This window comes from Astatotilapia calliptera, chromosome 16 (assembly GCF_964374335.1).
Source record: "Astatotilapia calliptera chromosome 16, fAstCal68.1, whole genome shotgun sequence".
In the NCBI taxonomy this organism is placed as follows: Eukaryota; Metazoa; Chordata; class Actinopteri; order Cichliformes; family Cichlidae; genus Astatotilapia; species Astatotilapia calliptera.
In genome coordinates this window covers 26,492,045-26,511,470 of record NC_137437.1, presented here as the reverse complement: position 1 = coordinate 26,511,470, position 19,426 = coordinate 26,492,045, and the positions used below count along the sequence as shown (strand labels likewise).

Here is a 19,426-nt window from a genome sequence, read left to right as displayed (position 1 = left end):
AGCTTAACCCTCTATTCCATTACCAAGAGGCAGTAAACCATATTTCTGGTTATCATACTGTCCTTAAAGTTATATATTTTTTAAGAGATTTTAATACATGGTTATATGAAAATAATTAGAAATAATTTAAATATGAGGATACATAAATGAATTTATGAAGATGTATATGCATTTTTGAAAACAGCTATCTATGCATCTACCTACCTGTCTTTCCACACACACACACACACACACACACACACACACACACACACACACACACACAATTCCAAATCTTTGGATTCATGTGGTCCAATCACTTCCATGGCCGCAGGTGTATAAAATCAAGCACATAGGCATGCAGTCTGCTTCTAGAAACATTTGTGAAAGAATGGGTCACTCTTGGGAGCTGAATTCCAGCATAGTACCTTGATAGGATGTGCAAAAGGTCCAGTTGTGACATTTTGTCGCTACTAAATATTCTAAAATTAGCTGTTAATGATATCATAACAAAGCAGAAACAGTTGGAACCCAATATAGTAAGAATGGGATGTCACTCAAGTTCATATATGTGTGAAGGCAGACAAGCAAATATTTTTGGAAACATTGTGGATATAGATATACTATATAGGTAGACCGCAGGGTGTGGTCCAACTCTAGGAGGAATTACACTTGGCATCACTGAAAAGGTCTTTGCCAGAATACTGGTGATAAGAGGCTGTCTGTTAGTTTAACCTTATATTCAGGACAAACAATGTCAGTTTCTTTCTGGTCCTAAAATACTGTTTTCCTCTCAATGATAAAATACTGTTTTCCTCTCAATGATATTTGATCAGTGTAGTTTGGAGTTGACATAGCCAACATTTTTTTGCTGAATTTTTGTGGCATTTGAATAACTCCCTCTGGGGATCTTCTGGGCTCTGTAGGATGTTGGACTTCATCTTGGGTGAACTCGTCACTGATTTTTTTTTTTTTTTTCAGAATTTTAAACAGTATTTCTAGTGCCAGTCAAATGGTAGAAGGCTTCCACTTTGGTGGTCTCAGGATTTCATCTCTTCTTATTGCAGATGATGATGTTGTTTTTGTTGACTTCCAGCTCCAGTGTTAGTGGTACTCTGCCCAGCATAAACTGGAAGGAATGCATGAGAGCCTCTTAGGCTGTGGTTCACAGGTGGGAATAGGTGACGTACCTGGTCTCCGTTATGTATGAGACGCTATCCCAAGTGAATGAGTTTACCTGTCTTGGGGTTTTGTTCATGGTGGTGCAGCGGGTTCAGAGGCAGTGCCACGGGAGGCTGGCCAGTGGAGCTGGAGATTATTATCAGGTCATATCTGTGCGATTTGAGCAGCACGCTGGGATCTAGAGGGGAAGAGTAGCTGAGAGAGAACAGTAGTGTGTAACAAAACACAAACAAAAACGCTGAGTATGCCAATTGGTAACAGCCTGTAAAGGCAACAGTGAGAATGAAGAACTGTCCACTAAAACACTCGGCTTGGCAATAAAGCACAAGCGTGTGTTACAGCCCCCTTCTTAAAATCAACAGTCATTGAAGGAAACTGTTTCCAGGGCCTACTCCGTGGATCGGCTTCCTCCGAGGCGTGGACGTCTATCAGCAGAGAATGTACCTTCACCTATCAGCAGAGAATGTCCCGTAGTCTGTAACACAGTCAAATATATTCTCAAGTAATATTCAAGCATGCCATTCAGCGTGTTAGTACGAGCTCGGGAGCAGCTTGGGAGAACAAGAAAACAGAGACTGCTTCAGATTGTCTTCCCAAATTGACTCAACTTTATTCACAAGTACAACAGTTTATATAGAGGGTAAAATTCATGAGACAGCAGATTTATCAGTTTAAACCAGTACAGACCAAGATAAGGCAGCGTCTTCCTGCCCTTGGGTGAAGAAGCATCCTTTGTGTAGTTTATTAGTTCAGCTACAATTGTGATTATCTCAGCGACATATTTTCAAGGCACAAAACGAAGAGTTCTTACATTAGTGAAATCTGAAACAAACCATTTGGCCTTCAACAGGCGTCTAAAAGATTAAGAAACTAATGTAGCTGAGGGAGTGATCTCTGTGGTATTTCAACCTTGTACCAGCCTGTGATTCTCACACATCAATTCTTGGGTCAAAGAGAAAAACACTGAAACAAAGGGGCCTTATTGAATGACAGAGTTTTCCTGCATGATGTCACTATAAAACAATATCCAGTAAATGCTACCATGGTACTAAAATACCTAACAGTTCCACTCTTTTTTTATTATTATTTTTAAAAAAAATAATAACTCAAATAGAAAGGAAAAATCACAAATGTAATAATATAATATAAAAAGCAAATCATAAAATGTAATAGTTCACAACCTAATGTTCAATATACACATTAGGAACATCATTGGTAACATCTGGCACATCCTCAGGATCAATTTGTGCTAATTGCAAATACATTGAAGTAGCTGTACTAGTAGCTATATGGGTTATCATTGAAAATGTGGCTTGCAGAAATGTGAACAGGGTTGCACTTTACAATACGAAATAGTAAATAAAAATCCTAAGGTTAATGCAGTAGATATGATTAATAACCTAAATATATAAAAAAGACAGTTCTTTAGTCGTCTCCTGGCCTGGTCCCAGGTTCGAGAGACACCGTATAAGCGTTGTGTGATGACAATGGGCATTTCATTTTCTCCATTATCAGGATGAAACGAGTCTATCTTTATCAGGTTAGACATTGTGTGGTACTCTAGGCTTTCTGTTCCTGCTGGATGTTCGAGTACCTTGTTGTTGTTCAGGCGGGGGATCAGAGGGCTTTCTGAGTCTTGGCTCTTTCAGGCGTTGTGTGTTAATCAGTGATTGTGTGTGTGTAGGTGGATTGGATCCGGGCGCTGGCTCGCCTGAGTCGTCATCTATAGGTGTATTGAATCCGGGCGCTGGCTCGCCTGAGTCGTCATCTACTTGATCCGACGCCTTAGGTGGTTTGGTGGGGCTGGTCTTAACCCTGCTGGCATGAATCCACTGAGGTTGTCCGTCTGTTAGGATGCTGGTTCTCGTCACTGCAAGTACAGTCTGGGGGCTGGAACACGCGGCCTCCCCGAGTGCCCTTGGTTTTAGCGACTGTACCAACACCGCATCTCCTGGTTTCCACGGATGGGTTGGATCTATGGAAGGGAGAGGCTGAGAGAGACAAACTTTCTGATAGTTATTATTCAGTGTTTCTACCAGGTTATGAACATAGTCAGACAATGCAGTGTCTATGTCCCCTTCCAATAGCGGTGCCCCTCTGGAGGCTGACCATGGTGTTGGAAACGGTCTTCCCATGATTATTTCAAATGGAGATAATTTGGTTGCTGCGGATGGAGTCATTCTAATCTCGCAGAGGATTTGAGGAAGTAGTTTGATCCAGGTCATTCCTGTTTCTATCATTGCTTTAGTCAGGCGATTTTTTATGGTCCTATTCATTCTTTCTACAACTCCTGAACTCTGAGGATGGTATGGCACATGATATTTCCAGTCTATTGCTAAAGTTTTAGCACACTTTTGAATTACTTCTGATGTGAATGAAGGTCCTCTATCACTGTTAATTTGGTGAGGTATTCCAAATCTGGGTATTATTTCATTGCACAACTTTTGACAGACTACTTCTGCAGTTTCTTTTGATGTTGGGTAAGCTTCTACCCATTTACTAAATTGGTCCACTATTACCAGTAAGTACTTGATGCTTCCTTGTGCTGGCATGTGTGTAAAATCAATTTGTAATGTATGAAATGGGAAATCTGGTTGTGGTAAATGCTGATGTTTTGCTTTTGGTTTTCCTACATTAGTTCGTGCACATGTTAGACAGGTTGCTAATATGCGTTTTACTGCGTGTGATGTTTTCTTGATTACAAATCTTGATTTTATTGCTCCTATTACCGCTCTTTGTCCGACATGACTCACACCGTGAAAATGGCGGACAAGGATTGGCAGTAGTGAAGATGGGAGGGCAATCAAACCCTCAAGGTTTTTGTATAAGCCGTCTCTGTTATCTAAGGTACAATCATTACTTTCCCAGTAAGTGTAATCTAAGGCAGAGGCTTGCTCTTGTATGAATTTTAGGTCAACATTTGTTTCTAAATAGTCTGGGAGCGTGACAAGTGGCAGCTGTAAAGGCAAAGATAATACTTCCCTTCTGGGTGGTTGCTGTGAGGCAGCAGCTGCTTTCGCGGTTACGTCTGCAAGAGCATTTCCCACTGCTTCGTCTGTGTCAGCCGTGCTGTGCCCCTTCGTTTTAACAACTGCAATTGCCGATGGCAGCTGTATAGCCTGCAAAAGTCTTTGAACAAGGTCAGAATTAGCGATCGATTTTCCATCAGCAGATCTAAATCCTCTTTGTCTCCACAATGTGCCAAAGTCATGCACCACACCGAATGCATAACGGCTATCAGTGTAAACTGTTACCCGCTTATCCACATGTAACTCACAGGCGCGTATTAAAGCCATGAGTTCTGCTTTTTGTGCTGAGTGAAATGGTAATGAGTGAGCCTCTAGTATGATGTCAGGCAATGTCACCACCGAATAGCCACAAAGAAATAAGTTGTCATTTGGTTTTGAACAGGACCCGTCCACATAAACAATGACTGAGTCTGGGATTGGTGTCTGCTCTAAGTCTGGGCGTGGTGCTGTGGATTCCTGTATACGTGTCATACAATCATGAACGTCAGGGTCGTCTGAACCATCCTGTCGGTCAGAAGAACACAGCATACGAATAAGTAAGTGTGCTGGCGAATTGGGTGTGCTGCTTGCTTTTATAGTGAGATTTGCTGTTGAAGTCAGTGTAGCTTCATAACCTGAGCGACGTCGTGCGGTCATGTGTTGTGTAGTTATGTTTGCTAGAATGGTCGTGACCTGGTGATTGGTGTGTAGAATAGTGTCATGTGAGAGTGTGAGCTTCTCGCAGTCCCTTATCATGATAGAGCAAGCTGCTACTGCTCTCAGGCAGGCCGGCATTCCCTGAACAATTCAGGCAGCACCTTTGAGTGGCGGAGGTTAGCGCTCCCTTTAATGCATTGAAAGAGGCAGTCATTTCTGTGGACCACAGTATTCGAGGAGGCTTGTCTTTTTTGCAGCATTCACGCAGAATGTGGTCATAAAAAGAACAGTCTGGTATCCACTGTCTGCAATAGTTCACCATGCCTAGGAAAGACAGCATTTCTTTCTGTGTAGTGGGCTTAGGGACAGAGGTCACAGCTTTGACCCTGTCTGTAGTCATAGAACGTTGTCCGTGAGACAGTGTAAATCCCAAATATTGAACAGAAGTCTGACAGTACTGCATTTTCTTTGCTGATGCTTTGTGGCCAGTCTGTTGGAGGTGCTGGAGTAGCATGTGTGTGGCAGTTTGACATAGTTTTTCACTATCAGCACAGAGGAGGAGATCATCTACATACTGGATCAGAGTACAGCCCTCTGGAGGAGTGAAGCCGTCTAGGGTAGCACGTACCACCATTGAGAAAGCCGCAGGGCTGTCTACCATGCCTTGGGGTAAGCGAGTCCATGTGTACTGCTTATCTCTATGTGTAAAAGCAAATATCGGCTGTGTGTCTTTATGCACAGGCACTGAGAAAAAGGCGGAGCACAAATCCACCACAGTAAAATGTGTAGCTGTTGCTGGAATAGATGTCAGTATGCTGGGAACATCTGGAACCAGAGGTGGCAGAGGCATGATGACTGCATTAACTTGCCTTAAGTCTTGTGTGAAACGCCATACGCCAGGTTTGTTAGGCTTTGGCACAGGATTGACAGGAGTGTTATATGGAGATACTGTGGGCTTTATTACTCCAGCTGTCAATAAATCTCCTATGATGATGTCTAAGGCTGCGGCTTTTTCAGCGGAAATGGGATATTGCTTGACATATACCGGCTTGTTGTTTTTCAGCTGAGCATGATAAGGTGTACAGTCAATAAATCCTACATCATTCTCACCTCTTGACCATAATGTCATGTTTTGATATTCAGCTGGCAATGTGACAGCAGAGATAGTACAGTGTATGGGGTAGGTTAGATCCATGTGTTGACATGGTGCAGTGATGTCATAGCCTATGTCTGAGTTATGTGACAAAACCACTGTTTGGCCTTCACTGGTGTGAGCAGTTATCATGTTGTTGAACAGTGTGAGAGAAACAAATATGTGGCTTCCAGGCATGGGGCTACCTGGTAGTGGTGTCTGTACACGTGTTTGGCACAGTGTGTGACGTGGGGTACCAGTCAGATGGATATTGAGTTCATTCTCCGCTGAGGCGTCCAGCTGACACAGAGGATGTTCCTTCTCCATGGTGTCGGTGCATAGGGCAGAGAAAACATAGCTGTTATCAGTATCTGCAAACATTTCACCCTTTGTGTTAAATGAAATACACAAGTTCATTTTTGCCATTAAATCTCTGCCTAATAGATTCACAGGCGAGTTTGGAATAATTATGAATGGATGATATGTAATTTCATCTGGTTTTGGGCCCCAGCGTGTTTTTAGAGAATGAGTTTTGGGGCATTGCACTAGAGTTCCGTTTATTCCCATGGTGTTGATGCACACAGAGGAAACAGGCCCACTATAGAATTTTCCAGACAGTGAACTTTTAGTGGCTCCACTGTCAACTAAAAAGGAATAAGTCTTTTCACCTATCTCTATATCTAACATGGGCAAGCTTTCTGTGTTACGGGACAATTGCAAATGCAGCATCGTGTGTAGTGCTTCACACTGTCCCTCATCATCACCTGGGCCTCCCTATTGTCGGTCCAGTCTTTCGTTATCATATGGGTGGGGATTAAAATGTGGATTATAAGGTTGCTGCCTAAGTGCAAAGGGGCCATTATTTTGATGTGATTCCTGTCTGCGTTGCCAGTTACCTTGTCTGTAAGAGCTCTGCTTACGCCTAGTGGCAGGAGCTGGTCCTGTGTTCTGTGGTTGAGATCTACCTGCTGCTGATTTGCATTCCGTCCTCCAGTGTCCTATTTTTCCACAATAAAAACATACGTCTCCACTCCTATCTCTCCTTCTGAAATCTCCCTGCTGCACTTGTTGAGGGGGCGGGGCCCCTGCATACATCATTTTTTCACTTTCCTCTGAGCCTTCAACATCAAAGTTCAACAACATCTTAACACTTTTAGCCTTCGTGCTGTTGGGGAAAAGATCTGCACCAGCTTTTGTTTTGACAAGTGTGATAAAGTTCTTTATTTTCATGTCATAGAGATTATCAGTGGCAGTCAGCTTCAATAGTTGTGAACATTCTGGATGAATATTGTTTAAGAATGTTGTTATGAAAATCTGATCATTTCCTCCTTCAGGCATGCATGCCTCATTAGTCCAGCAGTGTGTGAAACGTTTCATAAACACTAGAATGGATTCATCTGGCTTTTGCTTACACATGGTTACTGCATTTAAATCAATTTTATCTCTAGACATTGTGAGCAGAAATCTCTTTAGATTTTGAAAAAAGGCTGTGATTTTGTCATCATTTATCCACAAAAACGAGGTGGTGTTGGCTGCTTGGTCGTTTTTAGGGTCTAGTTCCTCTACTTCTTCAATAAGCTGAGATTCAGTCACACCTGGGATTCGTTGACATAATATATATCTATAGTCAGGCCCACCCAAGTGGTGGTATCTGGTACTTCTCTGTAATGCAGAAACAAAGGCTGTAGGATTTTGTAGAGGATCGGGAAGTTCTTTAATGGTTGCTGCTAACTCTGAAATTTTAGGGGGTTGAATGCAACACATGTCCCCTATTATCATGAACGGGAGGGAGGTGCTGACGTCATTAAATTGTGATCCCTGCTTTTCTTTATAACGGGTGTTTTTGTGGGGGCCCTCTTGAGGTTTTTCCTCTTTTTTCTGCTTTAAGTAGTTCCTTATTAAATTTCTGGTGTTAGTTATTGCTTTTGGCACAGTTAAACCATTCGCTACTCTAGTGTGGCGCTGAACATGATTATCTATGACAGAAACGGCTTCCTGCAGTTCGGCTTCCGTACGTTCAGTTAAAGGATCTTTCATGATTTCCTCACACTCTGTCATTAACTGTTTTGTTTGCTTTTTATGTTCCTGTAACTCTCTTTCTCGTTCAGTGTATTCTCGTTCCTGTCTTTGATCTAGGTTAAACCAGTCATCTTCTTCTGATTTAGGTGTCATTTCAGTGCCTTCCTCACTCTTTTGGGATTCTGCTGTTAAATCAGGATATACGCGCTGATGACGTGCAGCCGCCGCAGCAGCTATTAATTCTGTTTTTTCATCATAAGGCGGCGGAGCCGTAGGTTGAACGGATGGGCATATAAGGCTAGTTTTTTCTGCAGTGGATTTACTAGAGCCTACACTGGCTTGATTTAAAGCATTTACGTCTGGCTCGGGTCCTTTTTTCCATAGTGGTAGCATGCGATTGGTCACATCACGACATTCTATCATATATTTTTTACAGGACTTTTTAATCAGCCTACTTTTCTTATCACAAATAGTATTTAACATTTCTACTGACCTGTTTTCTGGCGATAATCGTTCGGGATAGGGCTCCGGAAATACATTAGGATGCATTAAAGTTATAGTTCTTAAGTTCGAGACGAAATCAGTCACGTAAGCACTTCCGCATGTTCTGGATACGTAATCATGGAAGTCTTCATTGATTCGCGAGCGTGGGTTAAACGTAACCGGAAGTGGGAGTCGTACTGAGCCGCTATTTGTGATTTTATATTTTATTTTTTTCGGTTTTACAGTTAATTTTGAGTTTTTATCGGACCCGTCTAAGGTCTTTGAATTATTCTGACCCATGGTCAGTGATTTCCAGAGGGGTTTAGACGCTTTGAAGGATTTAAGTTAGTTTCTATTTTTGCTGTGGCACACCTGAGGTTACTTGATTTTTTGCTAGCAATTTTATGTTTTTAGTGAGCAACTTCTCACTTTTTAATGAGCAACTTCTCGTTTTATGACCCCAGGCAACTTCCTGTGTCCTTTCTGCTGGTGAGCAACTTCTTAGTTTATGACAGCAGGCAACTTCCTGTGTCCTTTCTGCTTTTATTTTACAAAACAACAGGCAACTTCCTGTGTTTCTATGTGGGCCACTAAATAAGGCTCCTCAGTGTATCCCAATTGTTACTATGTGGGCCACTGAAGAAGGCCTCGTCAGCGTATCCCGTTTCTATGTGGATCACTGAGAAAGGCATAACACAGTCTTATTAAAATAAAAAGACAAGTGCCTACCTTCGTCAGGATCCCACTTCTGACACCAAAATTGAAGGAAACTGTTTCCAGGGCCTACTCCGTGGATCGGCTTCCTCCGAGGCGTGGACGTCTATCAGCAGAGAATGTACCTTCACCTATCAGCAGAGAATGTCCCGTAGTCTGTAACACAGTCAAATATATTCTCAAGTAATATTCAAGCATGCCATTCAGCGTGTTAGTACGAGCTCGGGAGCAGCTTGGGAGAACAAGAAAACAGAGACTGCTTCAGATTGTCTTCCCAAATTGACTCAACTTTATTCACAAGTACAACAGTTTATATAGAGGGTAAAATTCATGAGACAGCAGATTTATCAGTTTAAACCAGTACAGACCAAGATAAGGCAGCGTCTTCCTGCCCTTGGGTGAAGAAGCATCCTTTGTGTAGTTTATTAGTTCAGCTACAATTGTGATTATCTCAGCGACATATTTTCAAGGCACAAAACGAAGAGTTCTTACATTAGTGAAATCTGAAACAAACCATTTGGCCTTCAACAGGCGTCTAAAAGATTAAGAAACTAATGTAGCTGAGGGAGTGATCTCTGTGGTATTTCAACCTTGTACCAGCCTGTGATTCTCACACATCAATTCTTGGGTCAAAGAGAAAAACACTGAAACAAAGGGGCCTTATTGAATGACAGAGTTTTCCTGCATGATGTCACTATAAAACAATATCCAGTAAATGCTACCATGGTACTAAAATACCTAACAGTCATCACCTTGATCTCACTGGTGTTTATATTCAAATGTGTGCCACACCACTTTCAAAAATCATGCCTTTCAGGTCCATGATTCTGTTTACCATCCGGAAGCAGACTTAGGACAAATGTATCATGTCCAGCATTTAAATTTATTTATGTATTTGTTTCTACAATCATTAGAAACAAATGCAAATGCACAGAGCAGATGGGGCTCACAGTAAATGAAAGGCAGTGGAGGGAAAAAAAAAACGCAGCCCTGAGGAAAGCGAGCTGGGCCTATACAGCCCATATTATGCTCTGACAAACTCACATTTTCAGTTCAGTTTTTCTATTTACTTATTTTTATATCTTTATTTATATAGCACAAAATCACCACTACGGCCACCTCAAAGGGGCACTATATTGTAAGACAAAGACAATAATACAAAGAAAACCCAACAACAATGGTGATAAGGGTGGAAAAACTCCCTTTTAACAGAAAGAAACCTCTGGCAGAACCAGGCTCAAGAAAGGGTAGCCATCTGCCATGACCAGTTGGAAGTGAGTAAAGGGAGACAGAACAAAAGACACACAATGGAAGAGCACCAAAGATGAATAATAATTAATGATTAAGTGGTGTATAAACAGAGAGTAAAAAAAAAGCCCAGTGTGTCATGGGAAGCCCCCAGGAGACTAGCTCTATTGCAGTGAGAGGTTTCAAGGTAAACTGATTCAGCCCTTTATTTAAGCCTTATCAAAAAGGACAGATTTAAGCCTAATCATAAAAGAAGAGAGGGTGTCTGGCAGGAGCCTGTGGAAACAGAGGCAGCTTACGGGGACGGCTGTCCATAGAGGTCGCGATCGGAACCATGGGAGCTTTGCAACAAAGGGAGAAGCAATTACTGACAGGTAAAGGAGCAGGTGAGTAGGTGCTGTTGGCTTACATGCAGGACAGACTGGGAAGCTTCAGGGAGGGTTTCTGTGGGAGAAACAATTCTCTGAGTTGCCAAGAGTGTCTTGGAGGACAGGCAGGCAAAGCGACAGGTTGACGATTTCCCTAGTGAGCAGATTACCGAGGTGGAACAAGGAAGCCAGCGCTGGAGAGCATACAACAGGTGGTGAGTCCAAGTAAAGTAAGGGATTACTATTGCAAAAATGGTAATTAGATTACTTTCCCGTAGGAACGCTGCCTCACTGCGATACTAAAACCGTGATTTTTTTTTTGCGAGAATGTCTCATGACAGTGACGTAAGCGAGTGCGACGTTCGTGACAACAGCTGTGTGCAGATCAACAATGGCTAATATGTCTGTGAAGGTTCTCAGTCATCCAGGTCATTGTAGTCAAAGGAGCTTGCAAAGAAAAGCGTCTGGACTTCTTTAAGTTACTTGAAGACGTTTCACCTCTCATCCGAGAAGCTTCTTCAGTTCTAAGGTCAAATGGTGGAGAGTCCCAGATATAAACCTAGTGGGAGTATCCCCCCACAGAGGGACAAAAGGACCCCCTGATGATCCTCTAATCGCCTGAGACAAGGTGTGAAACTAGGTGTGGGTCCCAATCAGCCAGAGTTTCGGGTGAGTTCATTGTGAAACCTGGCCCCACCTTATCATGCGAATTCCTGAGATCAGATATCCCAGGATGTGAGTGGGCGTTAAGGCGTCTGGGAAGGGATCTCAAAACTGGATTATAGATGGCAGAGAGTTGGTGTCGTAAACCCCCACCTCTGTTCAAAGATGGTCGCTCACAGTGGACATAGATGACTTCTTTCACTCCTCTTTCAAACCATCTGTCCTCTCTGTCCAAAATGTGAACATTGGCATCCTCGAAAGAGTGTCCTTTATCCTTAAGCTGCAGATGGACAGCTGAGTCTTGTCCTGTGGAGATGGCTCTTCTGTGTTGTGCCATGCGCTTGTGAAGTGGCTGTTTGGTCTCTCCGATGTAGAGGTCTGGGCACTCCTCGCTGCACTGTACAGCATACACCACATTGTTAAGTCTGTGTTTTGGCGTTTTGTCTTTCGGATGAACCAGTTTTTGTCTGAGCGTGTTAACACGCTCAGACAAAAACTGGCAGGAGCCTGTTTTTGTCCGAGAAGCTTCTCATCCGAGAAGCTTCTCATCCGAGAAGTTTCACCGAGAAGCTTCTCGGTGAAACGTCTTGAAGTAACTTAAAGAAGTCCAGACGCTTTTCTTTGCAAGCTCCTTTGACAATGGCTAATATATCGAGTGCAGAAGAGAGAGTATGAGCGTGGGAAGAAAACTTCTTTTTACAGCGGAAAAAAATCCCTAAACTTCCAAGCAGGCTCCGAGTGCGCTACGACGTAATGTGAAATTCACAGAGAAACTCGCGGATTCTTCAACTGACCGCTGCGGCACACCTGCACCAGGGCAAACCTCTGCCTACCCCACTCCTGCTTTACAGGTGAAAATAGAGCAACAGGACCGCTAGTCTTTGATTTTATTTATTTTCTGCTGTGTTTTACTTGCATCTATTTGAAAGAGTGAGTGTAAACACAAAAAAATATTTTATTTTATGTGCTGGAATGTGCAGAAAATAGGTTTAAATGTTAAACAAATTTCTTCCAGTCAGAGAATGTTGCATATAATTAAATATTTGCTTGATGCACAAAGTTAAAAGATTAAAATTAATAAAACAAGTTTTTAAAAGAGACTTTTCCATTTGATTACATTTTGTATGATGGATTATGCAGAAAAAGTAGAATTGGGCTGAAAGATCTATCGCTTTATCACCTATTCAGGTTGTAAATTGTGTTTTTAAAAACTAACTAAGTAATTAATTACTTTTGAAAATAAGTAATCAGTAAAGTAACAGGATTATTTTTTGGGGGAAGTAATCAGTAATTAGTTACTGATTACTTTTTTCAAGTAACTTGACCAACACTGGTGGAGACCTGTACAGTTAAACACAAATAAAGGGCGAGGGAAGAGTGGAGCGTAGATGAGGCCTAGTTACCACAGTAGGTGGAAGAATGAACTGGCAATGAGTAGCAGGCAGCACTGGCTTATATAGTCCTCCTGTAACTGACAGCAGATGGGGCTCAGGTGCCATGCAGGCAGCTCCACCCAGGAGAATACCCAGTAAAACAATCCTTTTTTGTTTTTTAAGGCCATTAAGAGTTTGGGTTTGTTTTTTTTCTTTTGCTTTTAATCAAACATTTTCAATATCATTATTGATTTTACTGATTCTTTTCTCAGTAGTTTACCCATGACTGCAACGGTCATGTGTAGCCATGAGAACTCAAAAGCAGAATGCCCCCAGAAAGAAATCACGAATTAGATCAAATATAAATTCCAAAGTAAAAACAAACAAATCCTTTACAGGAATCCAGGCAAAATTAGGAATACATTGAGAAGGTAGACAGACAGTATGACATAATTTAATTGGAAGTGTATAACTAATCCATTAAATGGACTATGTGTGTAAATAGTTCATTATATTGACTATTTATACACATAGGGTTCAAGAAAGTGAAGACAGCCAGAGGAATGAGACACGGGTGAAAACAATCAAACCAATCACAGGGGAGTAAGTAAAACTAAATTTGTTTTTGTTTTTTTTGCAAGGAGCCATCCTAATGACAAATACAATACCCCTCAGCTGCTCCCACGAACAATGACAAAACTGTTGAATTTTTTTTTTCTGCATCCATTTTTACATAAGACAAATTGAACAATATGCCGTTTTCTTTTTGAAGAACATAAAACAATATCAAACATACACTCCCACCTCATAATTATAGGAGTACCAGTGGGTGTACAAAAAGAAAAAAGAATGGGTCTAAAAAAAACTGTTGAAATTGATCCTGCCAAAAATGAATTCTTCATAAAATCAATCTGAAATTCAAATTACTACGTTTAATGTTTTATTACTATGTTTGATATTTTACCCAAATAGATTTAAATTCAGTTCTGAAACCTTTAACAAACGTTTTGTGGGGAAATTTGAATTTCACAAAGGTTATCTGACTCTACAGTTCTGAAAAGTTGTGGTACCTGATGAAATGTGTATCTTGATTTTTATTATTTTTTGATGCAGAATTCTTTTTTTTTTTTTTTTTTTTTCTAAATGACATCAGAAACAGCAGTATGCGACATTACGTGATGGCAGAGCTTCAGTTCATCCTTTGTCTTTTTTTTTTTTTTTTTTTTTTTTAATAAATAGGACAGGGGGAATGAATGAGAGAGAGAGGGGGAGAGAAAGAAAGAAAACCAAAGGGGAGAAGAGACGGTGAGAAGGGGGGGGAAGAGAGAGAAAAAAAAAAAGAACTCCTGGGTCACCTGTATGGAAAAAAAAAAAAAAACAAACAAAAAAAACAAACAGAGGAGACAGCAAACAACAAAGAGCAACATAATAATAGAGAAAACAAAGCACCATCACAATAAACTAGCTAGTCATAGATATCAATATTTACTAAATAATAAACGATATTGTGCAGCACGCAAGATAGACAGCGCACAGTGTGCTTTGAGGTAGCAGCCAAGAAAGCTTTAGTCCGCGTCTGTGAATACCCATGTGTGCATACCTGTGTGGATCAGCATGCTTGCATTCCAAAGGTTTCTCCATGTAATGATCTGCTAGGGAGTGTGGGGGGGCCACAGCCCCGTCCTCCAGGGTGTGAAGCGGGTATGGAGGAGATCAAAACTCCAGACATCCAGAGGCCCCCAGAACACAAGAGACCATGGAAGACCAACAGAGGGGCAGCCGCGCCACTGTTCCAGTAAGAGCTGAGGAGAGTCCCAGATGAGGGCTCGCCCAGCAGCCGCGGAGCAGAAGTCAGGGGGAGTTGCAGTGACGCGCCCGTGAGCTCCGCCGGCCCCCAGCTGTGCCTGAGTGACCGAGCCCCAGGCCGAGAGGCCGGGGGCACCCCACCTCCAAAGGGGCCCGAGCGAGCCCCAGGCCCCAGGCCCCGACAAGCGGCCGCCAAGGAGTGAGCCGGTGTGTACCCGGACGCCCACCCCCAGACACAAAGAACCACCAACACACCAACACCTGAGGGAGTCCGCCACCGGCAGGGGAAGTGGTGGTGGGTGGAGATAGGCCTCCAAACCTTGGAGGGCCTGAGGTGTCCCCAGAGAGGTGGCGTCTGATACCCAACCTGACATATAGACACAGACATACAGGCACACACAGACACAAACATCCATTCCCACCCTCATGCTCTCATATGCACTCACTCCACACTCAACCAACGTGGAGACAGACATAAAGAGACGCTGTACACACAATCACACTCCCCAAGCGTACTCTACAAACCGGGTCTAGGTACCCTTGCCCCTGGAGGGGGGAATTGCACCCAGACCCAGGTGGTGTTACCCTTTTCCCTGCGGTGGGGAGAGGCAGACCACCCCGACTCCGCAGCAGCAGGGAGGCCCCACACCCCAGACCGCAGTCGGACGGCCAACTCCTCCTACTAGCCCTCCCGCTCCAGCAGGCCACAGAGAATGGGGGTGGGAGAAGACTCCAAACCTCCCTCCACCCGCTCATTTTAGTGTTGATGCATATGTGTTCTAAGGTGCAATTAAAACCCAGGAGGGCATGGAGCTACCTGCCAAGGAGCAGCAGGTAAGCGCATAGTCCCTCCTGCTAGCCCTCAATGACTAAGTGTATTTAAAATTGAGAGGTGGGCAATGACGTCAGGGGTGAGGTATACACCCTGATGGTAATTTGGACTCCGTGATTGTGCCCACCCCCAAGATCCTATATGTATGTGTAATGAGAGTGTGAATAATGTGAATGTCTAAGTTGTGGGATAAAATTGAGGCAGAGGCAGCCAGAAGAGGACGGGGGGGGGGGGGGGGGGGGGTAGCCTCCTCTGCACCCTGGTGACATACCCCCACTCCAAGGCCATGCATGTGTGGGTGGTTGTGGAGGAGCGGGAAGAGGGAGGCAGCTGGAGATGGGGAGGGAAGGAAGGGAGGGGCAGGTAACCCCTCCCTGGGACCAGCTCCCCCGCTGACCCCAGTAGGCACTCCCACCCTCCGCGACCCGTCAGGGAAGGGGGGCCCAGGCCCATCAGACCGGGGCCCAGTGCAGTAGCGCCCTCCGGCTCCACAGAGCCCTGGACAGTCCACCCAACCCCACCACAGAGAAAACTGCACCCACCCCACCATCCACACATCTTCCAGACTACATAAGACGGTAAACGCCCAGGCTGAGATCTTCCTCCACCTCTCCTGTATCTCCCCCTCCTGCAGAGAGTTCCTGAAGAGAAGAAAGCTCCTGCAAGATGTGACCATCCCCCCCACCAGTTGAAGAGCCCCCCAGGCGGCTCGACGCACCGGCGGCACCCTGCTCCAGGGCTGATGCAGAATTCTTAAACAAAACTGTCAGAAATGTTTGTCAAAGAAAAGAATTTCATTAACTCTAACCTAATCCTCAAGTTCAGCCCCACCCCACTTCATTTCTCCTCCTTTTTGCAGCAGCTATAAGTATTAACACATGCTTTTGTATCATTTAGCTTGGAGGGAAGCAGTTGAGTATAATGTTATGTGTTTACATCTGATGAAAAATTAGGTTTTAAAGTTGTATAAAACTGGTTGCTGTTTGTTCTTTGATCACTAATGTGCTCATTTATTAACAGGTGACTGAGACAAAAATATGTGATAATGAGGTAACATCCATCTGTAAAACAGTTTTTAAAGAATAGAATTAAAGGAAACCTGAAATACTCTACAAGGATCATTCTTAACATTATTACTGAACTATAATTTTTACCATGGGATATTGTAAAATTGTTTGTTAATTGCTGATGTGCACATTCTATTAGAAGTGACACACATTCTAAGAAGACATGTGTCATAATGATGTAACAATTATTTGTAATACGGTATTTAAACAGTATAACAGAGAATTTGCTCAGCTGGTTTTCGTTCTTATATATTAAAAGACTATTGATAAAAATATTATCAATAAAGGATCATCCATAACATTATTATTAAATTGTCTTGTTCACTGTGGGATATTGTGTAGAAAATGGAAAACTCCAGTGAGATAGTGTCATTTGTGCTGGCTGCTTATGAAAATGTTGGGGAGTTAAAGTACCTGTATTTTGTAATAATATTGTTCTGGTACCTCTCTATATGTGTGGCCAACACAGTCCTTATTGTGGTCATACGTGTAGACAAAAGGCTCCATGAACCAATGTATATACTGCTTTGTAACTTATGTGTGAACGAGATAAACGTCAGCACATCGCTGTATCCTCTTTTGCTCTTACAGATGTTTTCAGACAGCCATGAAGTGACATTGCCGTGGTGTTTTCTGCACATGTCTTCCATGTACATAAGTGGGCCTGCTGAGTTTTGCAGTTTAGCAGCCATGGCCTATGACAGATATATCTCAATCTGTCATCCATTACGCTATAATGTCATTATGAACACAGAGAGAGTGTTTTTCATGATTCTCTTCGTGTGGATATATTCATTCCTTAGTGTAATACTATCATTCTCATTTATCTTTAGTTTGAAGTTTTGTGGAACTATTATTGAAAATGTGTATTGTAACCACAGATTAATACTTAGACTTTCATGTTTCGTTTCAGTCCATAGCTTTTTATCTGATATATTCTTTCTCTTTGTGAGCATTTTCATACCATTCACTCTCATCTCAGTGTCTTATGTGAAGATTTTGGCAGTTTGCCGAAAAACATCCACAGAAAACAAGCAGAAAGCCGTGACTACTTGCGTCCCTCAGATCGTCTCTGTGTCAAACCTGTTTGTTGGCTCAGTTTTTCAGTCTATTGATTCCAGCGTTATAGTTGCTCGTGTACAAATCCGTATAATTTTATCTATTTATCTTTTCATCTGTCAACCAATGCTGACTCCATTTCTCTATGGATTTAATTTGCCTAAGATAAGGCAATCATGTAAAAAGCTTTTGTTTAAGAAAAAACAATAGCTTTGTTCACCAAGAGACTTTTCTAGGGAATCGCTGCTCTGTGGGAGAGTAACTATCCACAATCATCTTATAGTCTGTAAACATAAAGAAAAGAAAATCTGTTGATGTCATATATTTCTATTTACAGTAGGCCTTTGTCATTTGGTGCATCTCATGTTTCCACACTTTACTGGGCTGAGTGTTATGCTTGCAAGCAAAATACTGTATTAAATGCATGGGTGTTAATACAATGATTTTTTCCTCATTTCAATTTATTTGTAATAAATTTATTTAGACCAATTTCCCAGTTTAACCCTCTACGCCCTTGACAAGTAAGGTAAGAAGCATTTTTCCATTGCAAAGCTTGGAGGTTTTCATTTCACAATAGCTTTTGATCCTCTTTACAAATAATCTCTAAGTTTACGAATGTTGAAAAAAATTTATAAGGTTAAAAGCTTGATATAGACATAACAATATGTAAGCAGTATCCCCATAAGGCACACAACAACTTTAACACGAACACTGCGCTTGTGTGTCGGGCGTGGGTTGTGGATTTGGGATCTAATCACATCAGCTCAACAGTGACACAAAAATATGTCAAAATGATGTTAAAATGACCTGGTCAGCAACAAAAGCGAAGCCACAGTTACACAAAGGCATAAGATGTATGTCCGCAAGTATTAACTAAACATTTCTATATGCTACAACATGGACATAATGGTAAATGTGCTTATGTGAAATTGGCCTTTCAGTCACTTTACCACTGTAGTTTGTTAACTAGAAAATTAGTCTATGCTTGTTAGCTAACGAGCGCTCTTGCCTTTAGCAACCTCAATCAGAGGCTAATATTAATATTTTTCAGCATTAGTCAAAAAGGTCTGAGGTTAAAACGAAGATTAAAAGTAAAGGTATCTGTAAAAGACAAGTTGTTATTATAAAACTAATTAGAGTCCCAAATTATTCTTTTCTGTCTATACCTTAGTACAGTGGTTCTCAAACTTTTCACAGTAAGTACCACCTCATAAATGATATGGCTCTTGAAGTACCACCCTTGTGACCGACATTAAAGTACAGTAGTGTAGGCCTATTAAACACCACATACAGTTTACACAGACAATTTTATTTCTTATATGATTGTTATTTACTGTACTGCATTAAAACATTCACAGCAGGTTAGATATCCAATCTTTAAGCGATGACCTGTTGAAACCTGCTTCCGGGTCCAAACTACTCGGCATTTATTAAGGCCGTTGTGTTTTTAACATGTTTTAATGCTTTGTATTTTGTTCTATTTAATCTGAACAAGCCCCTAAAAAGGTCAGTGATCGCTGTCGGCCTCTCGGTTTTTATCATCACTATTCATTTTAAAGCTCGGTTTTTAAAACCTGACAATGTAACTACAGCCCAGCCCATGCAGCAGTATATTAATGACTAACCTTATTAGAGATGGCACGATACCACTTTTTTATGTCCGATACCGATACCGATATCATAAATTTGGATATCTGCCGATACCGATATGAATCCGATATAGTGTTTTTTAATCAACAAAACTGTTTTTTAAAATATCTTGCTGCATTTTGCAAGTCTGCAAGTTCATACTCAAGTTTAAAACAACAACTACACTAAAGCTATTCTGTTATACCT

The 19,426-nt window shown here is 42.0% G+C and overlaps 1 protein-coding gene and 1 long non-coding RNA gene across 3 annotated transcripts; one reads left to right on the top strand and one right to left on the bottom strand.

The window, feature by feature from the left end:
* Positions 1-1,743: 1,743 nt before the first annotated feature.
* LOC145420940 (uncharacterized) lies at positions 1,744-8,464 on the bottom strand. Of its 2 annotated transcripts, none has more exons than XR_013902179.1 (2): positions 6,165-8,464; positions 1,744-4,290 (listed from the first exon to the last, which is right to left on the bottom strand). It is a non-coding gene; the product is annotated as an uncharacterized LOC145420940 (long non-coding RNA). The 2 variants fall into 2 exon arrangements; XR_013902180.1 differs by having other exon boundaries at positions 6,216-8,464.
* Positions 8,465-16,876: 8,412 nt separating this feature from the next.
* On the top strand, positions 16,877-17,847 carry LOC113007282 (olfactory receptor 10A6-like). The gene has a single exon (XM_026143678.2). It carries the CDS (start codon positions 16,877-16,879, stop codon positions 17,798-17,800), a length of 924 nt encoding a protein of 307 aa, XP_025999463.1. The 3' UTR covers positions 17,801-17,847.
* Positions 17,848-19,426: the final 1,579 nt, after the last annotated feature.

What these genes read in the sequence shown, in the direction of transcription:
- LOC113007282 (XM_026143678.2), top strand. Translation starts at nt 16,877, where the DNA reads ATGGAAAACTCCAGTGAGATAGTGTCATTTGTGCTGGCTGCTTATGAA.